We start from the raw sequence: 13878 nt of genomic DNA, 5'->3' as shown, positions 1-13878 counted from the left end.
GCACTAAATTATTTATGCACTCCACTCCCAGTTCTAAAAACAAAGAGCAGTAAGCCTTCACGTTAATGGTATGTGCAATTAGCAAATGAACGCTGCGCTGTGCAACTTTGGGCAAACCACCTACCCTCTCTGAGCCTCAGTGTCTCTAACTGTCTTTAGCTACAAAAGGGGGATGATAACAGTACTGCGTAAAGCGGTGCTGTGAAGTTATCACTTGCCAATAATTTATGTGAGGCACTTAGCAGGGCTCTTAGTGCATCATGATCACTCCCTTGGCATCTCTCCACTGGTAGAAATCATACATGGAAATCAGGTGTGACCCAACATGCTGTACTCATCTCCCAGCGAAATGGCTGCTCCAAAAAGAAGACATCATGTTGATGGTCTAGCACATCAGACCCAATGTGGAAAGCACATGGCAGAAAAGGGCAAAGATCTAAAGTCTTGCATGCCGGGGTTGGAGTTTCACCCCCTCCACCCCCACTCATTAGCAGTGTGATCCTGGGCAAATTCTTCAGCCTCTGGATCTCAGCACCAACATCTGGCCAATTAGGACAAAGCATCCTCTTCACAGGGTGGCCGAGAGGGTAGAGTAAGATGTGTACTGCGAAACGTCTAGCAGGATTGCGAGGTAATGCTTCCAGGACCACTAAGTTGTTGACTGCAATCAAATCATCAGAGAATCAACTGAAATCTGATGTGGGCAGTTGCCAGGGGTTAGGAATGAAATCCTGCTCCTCTTTTTTGGAGGTGGTGGGGATCCTCCTTTTCCCAGTCAAAGCCATGCTGAAAAGCCAACTCCATAATGTTCATTGCTGCAATGCCCGATATGGTTTGGATATTTGTCCCCGTCCAAATCTCATGTTGAATTGTAATCTCCAGTGTTGGAGGTGGGGCCTGGTTGGGAGCCGCTTGGATCATGGAGGTGGATCCTTCATGAATGGCTTTGGATCATCCCCTTGGTGATAAGTGAGATCTTGCTCTGAGTTCACACAAGATCTGGTAGAGATCTGTTCATCTGAAAGTATGTGGCACTTGGCTGGGCAGAATCGCTCATGCCTGTAATCCTAGCACTTTGGGAGGCCGAGACAGGCAGATCACTTGAGGTCAGGAGTTTGAGACCAGCCTGGTCAACATGGTAAAACACTGTGTCTACTAAAAATACAAAAATTAGCTGGGCGTGGTGGCAGGTGCCTGTAATCCCAGCTACTCTGGAGACTGAGGCAAAAAAATCACTTGAACTAGAGAGGCAGAGGTTGCAGTGAGCTGAGATCATGCCACTGCACTCCAGCCTGGGCAAGAGAGTGAGACTCCATCTCGAAAAGTTAAAAATTAAAAAAAGATGAGCAAATAAGAACCAGGCAGACTGCTTATTCACAGTCATACAGCAAAAAAAAACTTTGGAACTAGGAAGAGATCCTGGTCACAAGACTTCCACTTCTGTGCCCTCGGCTCTCTGACTTAGAGGTCCATTAGACTCTGAGCTGCTAGGGGATAGCCATCTATCCACCTACTAGTCCACCCATCCATCCATCCATCCACCCACCCACCCATGCACCCATCTACCCACCCACCAATCCATCCATATTGACATGCATATGTGTATATATATACATTAAAAATAGAAATGAGGTTTTGCTGTTGCCCAGGCTGGTCTCCAACTGGCCTCAGGTGATCTTCCTGCCTTGGCCTCCAAAAGTGCTAGTGCTGAGATTACAGGTGTGAGGCACCACACCTGGCCCACGTTGGCTTTGACAAATTTCTTGTGGAAGGCACTTTGCTGGTGCTGAGGAGCCAAGGGAGAACAAGACTGTCACAGTCCCTGACTTCTTGGAGCTTCCCATTCAGTGAGCCAGAACTGAGCCTCAGTCATCTATTTCCCAAGGGTCTACCACAATGTCTGGCACATGGTAGGTGCCCAGTAAATGTTTGTTGAATGAATAATGGATTGCTCATCTTCCATAATGCCTACACATTTATAATTGACACGCTGGGTCATTTGAAGATGTTTGTGGAGCTAAAAATTCAGTATTTGTGTTTGTCTTGAACCACTTTCTCTCATCATTATTCTTACCAGGAGATGTTGTGCGGTGGTGTGTAGACAGAGCAACAACATTGGGCATGGAGTCCAAAAACCAAAGTTCATATCTCAGCTCTGAGCTACTCCTGAGTAGCTACTGAAAGACATTCGAGCCTGAGTTTTTTTCAACTTCAGGGAAATATTTGACTCGCCTGTTTCACTCATGTGCTGTGACTCCCTGAGGAGAAGAGAAGAAACTTCCAGAAAATGTGACATGAATAAAAGGCTATTGAGATGCTACTTGGATGACTTCCTCAAATGACAAGTGTGTTGAGGACACAAGGGAAAATAAAAGCAGCCAGCTTTTCAGCACACTCATTCTGACCTTATATAATCTAACTGGTTGCAATTGCCCCAGATTTGTTCCAACCTTAGAAGAGATTAAATGTATGGATTTGTGGTATCACATGTCATCCCAGCCAATCCTGACCCATATTTCTGTCCATCTGGTGCATGCAACAACAGTACAAAGGGGTGTTATAACCTTAATTGCTTGCAAGGAGTTTTGAAATCCTTAGATTAAAACCTCGGTGAAGTCCAAAGTATTAGCATCCTGAATGGCCAAGAAGTCACGCTGAGCCTCATCCGGGTTCACCGGAGCAGGGAACAAGGTCTGTTGTGAGGCCTGCTTCAGGAACTTTGGGGCTTAAGGTCCTACTCATGGGATGGCCAGAGACCAACCCCCAACTTCCGAGTTCCTAAGCTACCCAGGCGTTTTTGGCCATTTCCCACGTTGCTTTGAGATGATTTTTACATTTCTTAAGTTCCTGGGTCACAAGGCCTGAGCTGCTCTAACTTCAGTGTCATATGTCTGCTTTCCTGGGTGATCTCAGCCTGAGTCCTAAAAAAGGGCAATTGTGTCATCGCTAACTTCTGTCCGCCTCTTCGTGTGAGTCCAGAGTTGATGAGCTGGTCCTTATTCTAACTTATACAGGTTAGAATTAAAATTCCATCCCATGGTGGTTACGCTTAGAACAGGCAGCAGGCAAAAATTAAAAGAGGCAGGCAGAGGTTCCTGAGGCCCTCCCGGTGTTTTGCTTTCTAGATCTAGTGGTTATGGCTGTGTGTTGTTTGTGAAAATTCACTGAGCTACACACTTATATGTGCATTTTTCTGCTGTTACACTTTACAATGTGAAGTATTTTTAAAAATCAATCTGGATGCAAATTTACTTCATTTAGACTAGATTCTGAAGTGAAGCTACAAATAGTTAAGCTATAAACTCAATTTAAAAAACCTTTTCCTTTCTCTACTTTTGTGATTCAAATTAATGTCACCTTAGTATTTTCCTTGCTTCCATTTCCATTTTCACACTTATAAAAAGAAGAAAGTAAAAGAAAGAAAATGCCTTGCTTGGCCGGGCGCAGTGGCTCGCGCCTGTAATCCCAGGACTTTAGGAGGCCGAGGTAGGTGGATTACGAGGTCGGGAGTTCAAGACCAGCCTGGCCAATATGGTGAAACCCCGTCTCTACTAAAAATACAAAAATTAGCTGGGTGTGCTGGTGTGCACCTGTAGCCCCAGCTACTCAGGAGGCTGAGGCAGGAGAATCACTTGAACCTGGGAGACAGAGATTGCAGTGAGCCGAGATTGTGCCACTGCACTCCAGCCTGGACGATAGAGCGAGACTCCGTTTCAAAAAATAAAAAAAAGAAAAAAAAAGAAAACGGCTTGCTTAGCCATTTTAATTAAGTCTAATGACGGGGGATTGGTTCACAATCGGAAGTCCCATGATGCCTTCAGAGATCTGTGTGAACCTCTGCAATAACAACATTTTGTTTTATACGTGTGACGCTGTTCTCAGGAGCGGGCATAGCTTTAACAAATTCTCAAGGGTGCGTGGCCCAAAAAAAAGACAAGCTGATTTTTACAACTCAAGGTTAATTTATGAATGCTCATCTTCAACATTTCTTGATTCTGATTCTGCTATGAAAGAGTATGAAAAATAAAGAATGTTTCCTGAGTCTAAATTCAACCCAAAGTACGCAACAACTTGGTGTCACCCAGTGGGCTTCATCCATCAGAATAAATCTGCCCACTGAAACGAAAAAAGCAAATGGGTTCAAGTCTGCCAAAGGTCATCCACGATCCTCATCATCTCTACTTTTCCACCTTCCCCTTGCTACCCACCCCCAACTAGACTATAAGCCCCGAGGCCAGAGACCTTTGCAACCTCTGCATGAAATTGCAAAAGGCAAAGCAGATTGAACTCGAAAGAAATTCACCACACCTATTTACGAAACCAGGTTTATTAAAATTTCTCTACGAGTCAGAAACAGCCATCTCACTGTTGACATATATACACGTATGTACAGGAAGAACCTAGTGTTTCTAGCTTTCCTGGCAGAAGCCCCTGCCAGCCGAGTCCTTAGTCGGATAATGTATCACAGATACAACAGTCGAGCAACCACGAGAGCGTTAGTGCGACAGAGGCCTCTGTCCTCCCTCTTCTCAAAGTCCCATGATTCTGTCAAGGTAATATTGCCAATAATTATTCACATTTCACGTGGTTTTAGACACGCAGGTTATTCAGACAGACACAGACAACGAAACAAGCCTCAAAGCCAGAACACAACAGAACAAAACAAAACCGACCATAGGTATAAAAGGTAAAATATATGTACAAAGTACACAGTACGTGAGGTATACACGGCATTCTCACAATGCATGTTAGTAGTTTGCCTAGGCGTAGCCCTTAAAGATGACTGCCTGTTTTTGTGCCATTTATCAAAATACAGTATATTTTGTTTACCCGTTTAACCACCTGATTTCAGCACTGTCCAAGACAGTTACTGATATTTCATCTGAACTTGTTTTTTAATGAAAGTTGCAATTTCTCCATTAAGCTCTATCTTTTGTAGGGGAGTAAGTTTCCATCCCTGGACATACCTAACAGAGGCTGGATTCCCACCTACAAAAGCAGCTGAAGAGGGGATTTCTGCCTTGGGAGGTGGCGGAAAGAGGAAAGAGATTGGACCGGATGATTTTTAAAGTTCCTTCCAACTTTGAAGATTTGGGGTTTGCTGTTTCACTCCAGAAGCCGATTATACAGACGTATTCATAAACCACACATTTGAAATATTAACAACCCATCATGCAAAACCGCAGATGCACACACAATGCCAGAGGCGGACCATATCTGGGAGGGGTTGAAGGATAATTCTAGAAGTTAGTCTGAGAATCACAAGACTATCCAAAATTCACTCTCTTCAAAGCACAAAGATGTTTAATGTCTGCTCTTGGGAGAGGTGGGTGGGAGCCTCCTTATCCTTCTTCTTCTAGACAGAATGCTCCACCCTGAGATGGTCTTGGGGGAAAAGTAAAGGGTAGGTACTAACGTATTTGGAAGGAACTTAAAAAGCTAATAGTTTCCAAGCACTCAAATTATTTTTTAAAATCTGGAGTCTCTCTGTCTGAGTTCAGAGTTCTGAAATTGTTGGGAGATGGGATCTTTTGTGATACTGTTCCACGTTCGGCTGGTAAGTGCTTTGATAGCTAAAGAGGGAAAGTGTCAAGGTCAGGGAGAAGGCATTAGTGCAGATGAGGTCTTGGCAGGAAACAGAGGAGAGTCTGGGTTCATGGTTCCGTCCGGCTCCTGAGCAACTTAAAAGTCTGCTCCAAAAACGGAGCAGAGTCATTGGTAAATGTGAGTGTGAAGAAAAGGTGAGTGTTAAGCCAAAAAAGGAACTTTCCCATCAGAGAAGCTGTGGTAACATGTCTAGCTACCAAAGGTGAGTTCAAAGATGGCAGATTTATTGGCCCAATTTGTCACCCTGTTAAAAATACGGTTATTGCCCAAAATATGTCATTGTGCGATTTGCTTTTTCTCCCATTCGAATGCTCAAGTTTATTACACACTTGACCACTGGGTGTAAGATGTCCATACTCTTTGCCCTCCATAAAGATGCGGAACTCCCAAATCCAGCAGAGATAGTTGGTGAGGGTTCCTTAAGGGAAACAACTTTGCAGGGCAGCCAATCACAGCGTATGCTGCTCAAATCAATAAAGTCACTCATCCCAACAGAGAAGAGAAGGCGCCATGCCGAGTTCAGCAGCTTTCATCCTGATGCAGTCATTGTCTGGTTGGTACCACGCCAAAGGGCCTGTCCATCTTTAGAAATGGAAATGCCAGGTGTAAGAATTATGAGGTTTCTGAGGTTTTGGGGATTAGCAGAAGAAGGAACTAATGTCACTGTCCTCCTGGTACTCTGGAACAATCTGATCTGAAGTTCCTATTTCTGAGTCGATGTACCCAGGTTCCAAGACAGACTCAAACCAGGGGTGCAGCAGGATCTCGGGGGCAGTGAGTCTCTCGGAGGGCTCCCGTCTCAAGAGGCTGCGAATGAGGCACCTGGCTTTGGGGGAAATGTGTTCAGGAATGCAGAACTGTCCACGCCGAATTTTGGAAAAAAGGGCACTGGGGTCTGAGTCATGGAAGGGGTATCGTCCAACCAGAAGCGTGTAAAGCATCACCCCTAGGCTCCAAACGTCCGCAGCCTTTCCGGAGTACGTCCCGGTGGTGTTGAGGATCTCAGGGCTCACGTAGGCTGGGCAGCCATGTTTGTCTGACAACGCATCATCTTCCCCCTTGATTATGTGTGTGTCTTCTAGACTTTCTAGTCTGAGCTGGGTTCTGCAAGAGAGAGGAACCAAGCCATTATTTCCACACCAGCTGCTATGAAAAACAAAGCCTTCCCAATAACAGCGCCCACAGGCACTAACAGCAAAGGCTCCAGGAATGCTATTTACCCCTTCGTCCAGTAAGCAGTGCCCTGCAACTACCGAGGACTCATGATTTCACAAACCTACACAAACTGCAATAAATGTTTGCAAAGTTATCGACAGAGCGCCTGGGGTGGAGGGTATGATGCAAAGCCCCAAATAGTATTCATAATGCTAGAGCTTACAAGAGATATCCTAATAGGAGTTACGCAATGTACTAAGTTCCCATTGCAGAACTGGGAGGCTGTCTCAGGGAAATGCTGCATTCTCTACAAAAGCTATCAGGGAAGAGCAGCATATCCTACTTCTTCAGGGAGGGCCTGAGCATCCTACAAGCCCATCTTCTCTCTTATGACTGCCAGGGCTACCTGGACCCACACTGCATTACACAACACGGAGCCCAAAGTCACTGCTATTACACACAGGTCGTCAGCGCTGGTGTCCGCACTGATACATGCACAGGGAGCAAACTTTGTCCACCTGGGCCCAGGCTGCGACAATTAGGGTGGGAAAGTTGCAAGGAATGTTAATGACATGTATTGGGGTGTTTAATTGCAAAGAACACTTTGCATGGACAGAGAGGTTATATGAGCAAACAAAAGTGGCTGATGGATTTCAGGGATGCAGGGCCTCTGAAATTCTTACATAGGGACACACACTCCCCAGTGGGACGGCACATCAACATGTGAGCATATTCACTCTACAGGGGGCTCTCTGTTCAGGTAGCAACTAAAGCCTAAAAAACCTTCAGTCAAAGGCTCTCTTATGAAGCTGCAGGTGCCTCCTTATTTAGAACCAGCCACCCAAGTCTCCTGGATCCCCCAAAGCCTAAAGCCATGTGGTAGGGAACCTCCAATATCCGGTGACACCCTGTCTCTGCCTGCTTCTCTGAAATAGCCCTGTTTCAGTAAGTCACTTATGAAGTTAAACGCAAACATTTGGTACTGGCTGATGGGTCAATTCCTTTTCCTCTCAAAGGTCTGGTATTTTTTTTTTCCTGCCTTCCTGTTCCCTGGAGTGTAGTATACATGTGCTAACTTCAGTATGTCCTCAGCGTGACCTCCCTGTCGTTATGTAAAATACCCATTGGTTCTGTAAACGGAAAATATGACTCAACCCACACTGTCTGCCCCTGATTGGCTGCTACAGCACTAAAACCCTGCACCTGTGCTGGTTACACGAATAGCGTCAGCCTGACATTGCTTAACCCCCGGGTTGCCAAACCCCATGCCCATGACATTCGCCTGTGCAATGCAGGTTTCAAAAGCTAGTAAGGAGGTGTGTAAGGCATGTTTCAGAAAATGCATCACCATATCAAAGGAGCATGTTCCAGGAATTAGAAACTTCTTCATTGCAAACAGTTTGCTTTTCTTTGCTAATCAGTGTGTTCCAATAATTATTGCAAGGTCAGATACAAAGTCATGCTTTATGACAGCTCAACCCTGTACAATTTCGTATGCTCTGGAGTCAAAGGTAAAAATGCACAGGTGAGATAAGCCCACTTCTTACAACAAACTCACTCACTCTCACCTCTGCAATGTTACAGCCTTACTGCTCGTAATCTTTCCACAAGGGATGTGGCTGGCTCTTAAAATCAAGTGTGGTCTATCTCATGCGGCTTCCTGAATTCTCTAGCTAAAACCTCAGCTTTGAATCTTAATGCCTCATTACTCTCTTATCAAGCTCATCTTGTTCTTTATGAGGTAAGCTATGATCTATATTTAGCAATCCATCCTAGCCAACTTCCATTCTATTCAACGTGGCTATTTTCTGAAGACGGATCCAAACGAGATGTCTAAAAAGTCACCAGAGAATGTGACGTTACAGAGAAACCAGCCTGGAATGGGACAGCAATGCCGTGTGAAAGAGGGTGGAATTCTGCATATATGACAGTCTCACTAGCTCTGTGAAACCTTCCAGGTACAAAACGACACTTGCCATAAGCAAAGGTTTGAACACTTCCTTCAGAAGGCAATATTGTAAAGGGCAGCTTAATATTTGTACCCCAGACGACTGACCTTTCTGACAACAATGGACCTGATCCTGGGATAGGAGAGGAAGGGCATCCTGTCAACACGTGCCATCCCATAGAAGCGTCACCGTGTCCCCAGACTCCGTCCAAGAGAATGCAAAATAAACCAACCTTAGCTGTGACTCCTCAGGAACAGAAGTTCTAAATACTAAATCTGGGACATATGAGCCCTTGACTTTGTTTTGCACCAACACACAGCACCTAACTACACGACCTGCACCTTCACTTTGGTTCCAAAAGGCCACAGGAGAAGCCGTGGCGGCCGCTCACCTCTCCTCCGTGGAGAAGACGAACTTCCTAAGCTTCAGGTCCCCCAGCACGATGGCTGACTGGTGGCAGTGTGCGACGGCAGAGACAATCTGCTTGAAGAGCCGGGCGGCTTCCTCTTCCCGCAGCCTCTTCCGGCTTCGCACATAGGAGTGCATGTCGCCAAAGTCCTTCTCAAAGAAGACGTAGGCCTTGGTTTCCCCAAGGATCACTTCCACAATGCCGGTAATGTTGCTGTGCGATGGCAGCTGGATGTAAGGCCTGATTTTGTCCTGGTAGTGTTTAATGGGAAACACCTGCAGAGAAAAGGGGGCCCATTTAGGGGACTAGAAAAGCAAAGGCAGCCTCCCAAACCCCTGAGGGAGCTGAGCAGAAGTTCTCAACCTTTGGGCTTAGGATGTAAGTTCCATTCACCTACTCCATTTCCTCTGCCATCTTACCTCAGCCCCAGCTGCCCCCGACACCTTTAAAACCAGTAACACCTAGAGCTCTAGACTTGCAAATACCCAAAGGGTTACCCGCTTTCACACAGATCATTTGAAAGAACTGTCTCCTATACATGTTCCCATCTTCCATCAGCTCCTGAGAGCTAAGCAAACCCCCCAACATCTGTGGCCCTTTCCTGTTTCCAGGCCACACTAGTGAGTGGTTGATAGAAGGAAGCCCCTGGCCTGTCCAGGAGCTGAAAAGCAGTCCCTGGACATGCATGTGTCTCCTGCAGACCTAAAGTGCTCAGCACAGAAAGGGCACAGAATGTGGTGACTCTGCAGCCTCCAAGGGGAAGCAGGGGCCAGAGAACATGCAGAGCTGTCATTAATCAGAAGGAACAGATGACTTGGAGGGGGAGGCTGGGACAATGCAGCTTTAAGCAACCTGCCTACAGTCCAACTCAAGTGTAAGTAAGCCGCCTTGAGTTACAATTCTCACAGGAGGGGTAGGGGATCCTGCGAATCGGTTTTTCATTTGTTTGTTTACCCCCCACACCCGACCCCACCCCTAAAAATGAGTAGCATCTCCTCTCTTCTAGGAAGCTGGCTGGTCTCTTTAGAGGCCTTTTGTTTAATCCAGTTACTCATATCCTAGACTCAACTGGAAACGGTGACACACGGGCTGTCACCATCTGGATTCAGCTATTATCTGCTCAGAGGAACTGGAAGGGGTTGCACAATGGCCAGACTCACCCCACCTCTAAGAGGCCTGGCTGCTCTGGCACCAGCTAGAAAAATCCCCTGCTGCCCCCTCCTCCCACCCACCCCATCCCACCACACACATATGCTTGTCCCAGAACAGCTCTGAGCCCCAGTCACGGAGAAGAAAAGGGTTTTATCTCCCCCTATTAAACTGGGCTTGATCATGCGTTTGAAATTTCATTCGGGTTGGGCAGTAGGTGGCAGCAGCGAGCCCCGGGACGGGGTCGGGGTGTTGGGAGTGTCAGGTGAGTTGCGGAAAACCCAGAAGCGACTTAACTGGGGGCTGATCCTATCTTTCGGGTGAAAAAGGAGCAGCCCGAGGGTGCTCTGGGGTGCCTCAAGCAAGGGTGTCATGCTCGCAGAAAGCAGACTGTGGGAATGTTCTGCGTCTACCCGCGCAGGAAGAGGACCCGGCGGATCCTGTTTCTAGGAGCTGTGTCTCCTCCTCCTGGATGGGATCCCTACGTTCAAAGGAAAATCGCTGGCTGGAAAATAAAGTGAATCGAAGCGAGGGTTCCTGCCCGGTGTGGGCTTTTCAACATTTCTACTCCGAGCAGATTCCTCCGCCTCGGGTGGAAGACTCTGGGACTGCTCCCTTGGGAGGACGTGTTCTAGTCCCAGCGCGGATTCAATTCGGAATCCCCAAGGCAGGAGCCGGACAGTCGTCCAGCGCTCTTACCACCTACAACTGAGCCCGGGTGCCCTGCAAACCCGGCAAGAGAGATGCCAGCTGCTTCAATCTCCTAGGAGGCACCCACTGCAGGGCGTCCTTCCAGGACATGGGGTGGGGGGGGCGGGGGGTGGAAAGCGAGGAGAATGAGAGAAGGGGAATGGCATGGCCCTGGAATCCATTTCAATTCCACAACTTATATGGAACGCCACGCGCTACACTGGGCGCTAAGGAAAGGAACAGAAAGAGAAGGCCACTGAACACTACACTTCCTCTAGGCGCCCCCATTATACCACTCCATGGGAAACCCCTCAATCCACAAAAAGGTGAACCTGGTCAGATGGCGTCTTATCTGACCCAATCTACTGATCCGCCCTGTGCCCAGCCCAAGCGTTGGCCGCACCCCAAGCACCTTTGCCTACTACCCCGTCCCGCGACCCCGACCCCAGCCGGGTCCTGGCCCGGGAGCGCCTACCTTGCAGCGCAGCTCGCGGCCAGTGTGGATGCACAGCGCCCGGGACACATGCTCGCGCTCGGCTAGGGGCAGCAGCAGGTAGTCGGCGATGCGGCTGGGCCCCGGCGCGCTCCCGGAGCCGCCGCCGGTCCCCGGAGCGGCAGGTGGGGGCTGCGGGCTGCAGGGCGAGCCGGGGGGGCTGAGGTAGTCCGGGGGGCTGGAGCACTCGGAGAGGCGCGGGCACTTGGCCGCCACGGCCGCCGCGTCGTCGGCGTCCAGCAAGCGTTTGGCCGGGACGCCTCGGGCGGCTGGGAACAGCAGGGCCGGGCCGCGAGGTTGCGAGGCGCCGCTCATGGCAGAGCGCACGGGACCGACCCGCATCCCGTCCTGGGCCGGGGCGGCCCCGGCTTTTTAAGTCCCGGGATCCGCGCGGGAAGACGCTGCGGGCTTGGCGCCGGCTCCGCGACTTCTTCCAGCCGGCGGGATGGAGTTTGCAGACTGCTCTAGGCTCGGCCCCCACGAGGGGCAAAGCAGGAGCCGCTCCCCGGCGCTCGCGTTGCACGCGGGGACCACGCTGGCTGTGCGTCCGGGGGGCGGAGGCCGGCTTGGGTCCCCGGATCCCCGCAGGCAAGGGCTCCCGGAGCCTTGCTGGGGGCGGCCGCCACTATTGTTGCCTAGGCTGCCGACAGTCCGGGAGGCAGAGGCGGCGGCGGCAGCGGCCAGCGATCCCGGGGTCCCGAGCCGCGAGGACAGGATTCAGTAGGCTCGGCGGAGCCACGAAGCAAATGCACTTCCCAAAGCGATGAGTCTCGAGCTAAAGCCGGGGGAACTTTTTCGCGGCGCTCGGGATCCTGCGCGCTCCTGGGCTCCGGGCGTGTAGGAGAGCGAGCGAGACGCGCTCAGAGAGAGTGACTGTGAGTGAGTGTGAGCGCCGCACCGATCCCGGCCAGTGCACTCCTCCTTCTCCTTTTCCTCCACCTCCTCCGCCTCCCGGTGACTCACGCTGTATACACACACACTCACAGGCCGGGCTGTGTAAACAGTTGGGAAGCCGGGTTGTGCAATGAGGTGGCTGCGACGACTCCGGCCTCGCCGCCCGGCGAGCAGTCTCCGGAGCGGAGGGAGGAGACTTGGGGGAGGGGAGGGGGAACAGGAGGTGGGGGGAATGGGGGTGGCCCGAGGGCTGGGGATGCTCGGGGCAGCGCGCGGTCGGGCACAGGTGGTGCGTCCCGGGCCGGCCTGGGCGCGCGCACACGCCCCCCGGGCTGGGCTGGGCTGGGCAGGAGGTGGCGCGCGCCCTCCGGCAGGCCCCCAGCTCGGCCAAGAAGCCGATGGAGGGGGCGGAGGAAAAGTTCCCGTGACGTAAGGGTCCGGGGAAGTGGGCGGGAGGGGCGGGGCCGCGGGGAGCGAAGCGACCGCTGATTGGTGCGCGCGCCTCATTCACAGCAAGCACAATGGGCTGCGGGTGTGAGGCGGGAGCGCGCACCACGGTTCTGTGCACCCGCCGCCCGCTGCAGCCCCGCGGCGACGCCTTTCGCCCCGGGGATACCCCCACCGCCCAGCGCCAAGGGAGCTCCAGTTGGAGCCGTGGGCGCCGCCGAGCCCAGGCTGCAGCCGGAGGAAGGAGGGGGATGGGGAGGTGATGAATTCCAGAATCAGTCATTCACCCCCACGCGGTAGTTCCGGGGAAGACCTGTGCGTGGTAGTGGATGTGGCTTTTTTTTTCTTTCTCTTTTCCTGCCCCCTCCCAGCTCTAATCCCCAGCGTCTGTTCGCTTCCACAAATAGAACCTTCTGTTGGATGAAAGAAAAGCAAACACTGGGCCTTCTGCGCTGCCTCCACCTCCACGCCCCCCCCCAACCCCCCCGCGCCTGCCGCCCGCCCGGATTGCACGGAAATAGCTTCTCCAGGCTCCCGGGCCGCCCCTTCGCGGTGACTCGCAGAAAGAGCTTCCTGAGCCAGGGCCGGTGGGAAACAAAGGATGTGGGGAGCGGGCGGAAGGGGCCCACGTGGCTGCCGCCGGATTCCTGCTCCCTCCCCAGCCTCCACACGCGCCGCAGGGTCTAGGGCCTGAGTGCCAACCCGGGTAGGTGGGTAGGCTGGTGGAAGTCATTCTGGCCACTGCCAGAGATACCTCCTGCACCCGGGCAGCCCGCGTGATTTGGGTGAGCGTGAAAGTTGTGCGTGAAACAACTTGGAATCTGTCATTTTTCTTTCTTGAATGAACCAGGTCAGGTTGGAGTCCCTGGGCACCCAACAATATAACTATTATCAGAGAGCCCGTCCTTGCACTTCTACTAAATACTTAATTTTCTAAAACCAGGTCGAGCCCCAAGAATAAATCATTTTCCTTATTAATTCTCCATTCACTCAACAAGTACTAATTAAGCATCTACCAAGAGCTAAACACTGGGAATTAGAAGATGAAAATTAAAATAATAATAATAGCTAATGTGAATCGAGGC

General features: G+C 50.5%; 1 protein-coding gene across 1 annotated transcript; it reads right to left on the bottom strand.

Annotated features, from left to right (window-relative positions):
* Positions 1-4311: 4311 nt before the first annotated feature.
* TRIB1 (tribbles pseudokinase 1) lies at positions 4312-12366 on the bottom strand. Its single transcript, XM_008001521.3, has 3 exons — positions 11435-12366; positions 9103-9395; positions 4312-6711 (listed from the first exon to the last, which is right to left on the bottom strand). Exons 1-3 carry the CDS (start codon positions 11792-11794, stop codon positions 6246-6248), a joined length of 1119 nt encoding a protein of 372 aa, XP_007999712.1. The 5' UTR covers positions 11795-12366; the 3' UTR covers positions 4312-6245.
* Between the last annotated feature and the right edge of the window lie 1512 nt (positions 12367-13878).

Source organism: Chlorocebus sabaeus, chromosome 8 (genome assembly GCF_047675955.1).
Source record: "Chlorocebus sabaeus isolate Y175 chromosome 8, mChlSab1.0.hap1, whole genome shotgun sequence".
Lineage (NCBI taxonomy): Eukaryota > Metazoa > Chordata > Mammalia > Primates > Cercopithecidae > Chlorocebus > Chlorocebus sabaeus.
The sequence above is the reverse complement of the archived record's forward strand: the minus strand, read 5'-3'. Positions and strand labels throughout refer to the sequence as shown.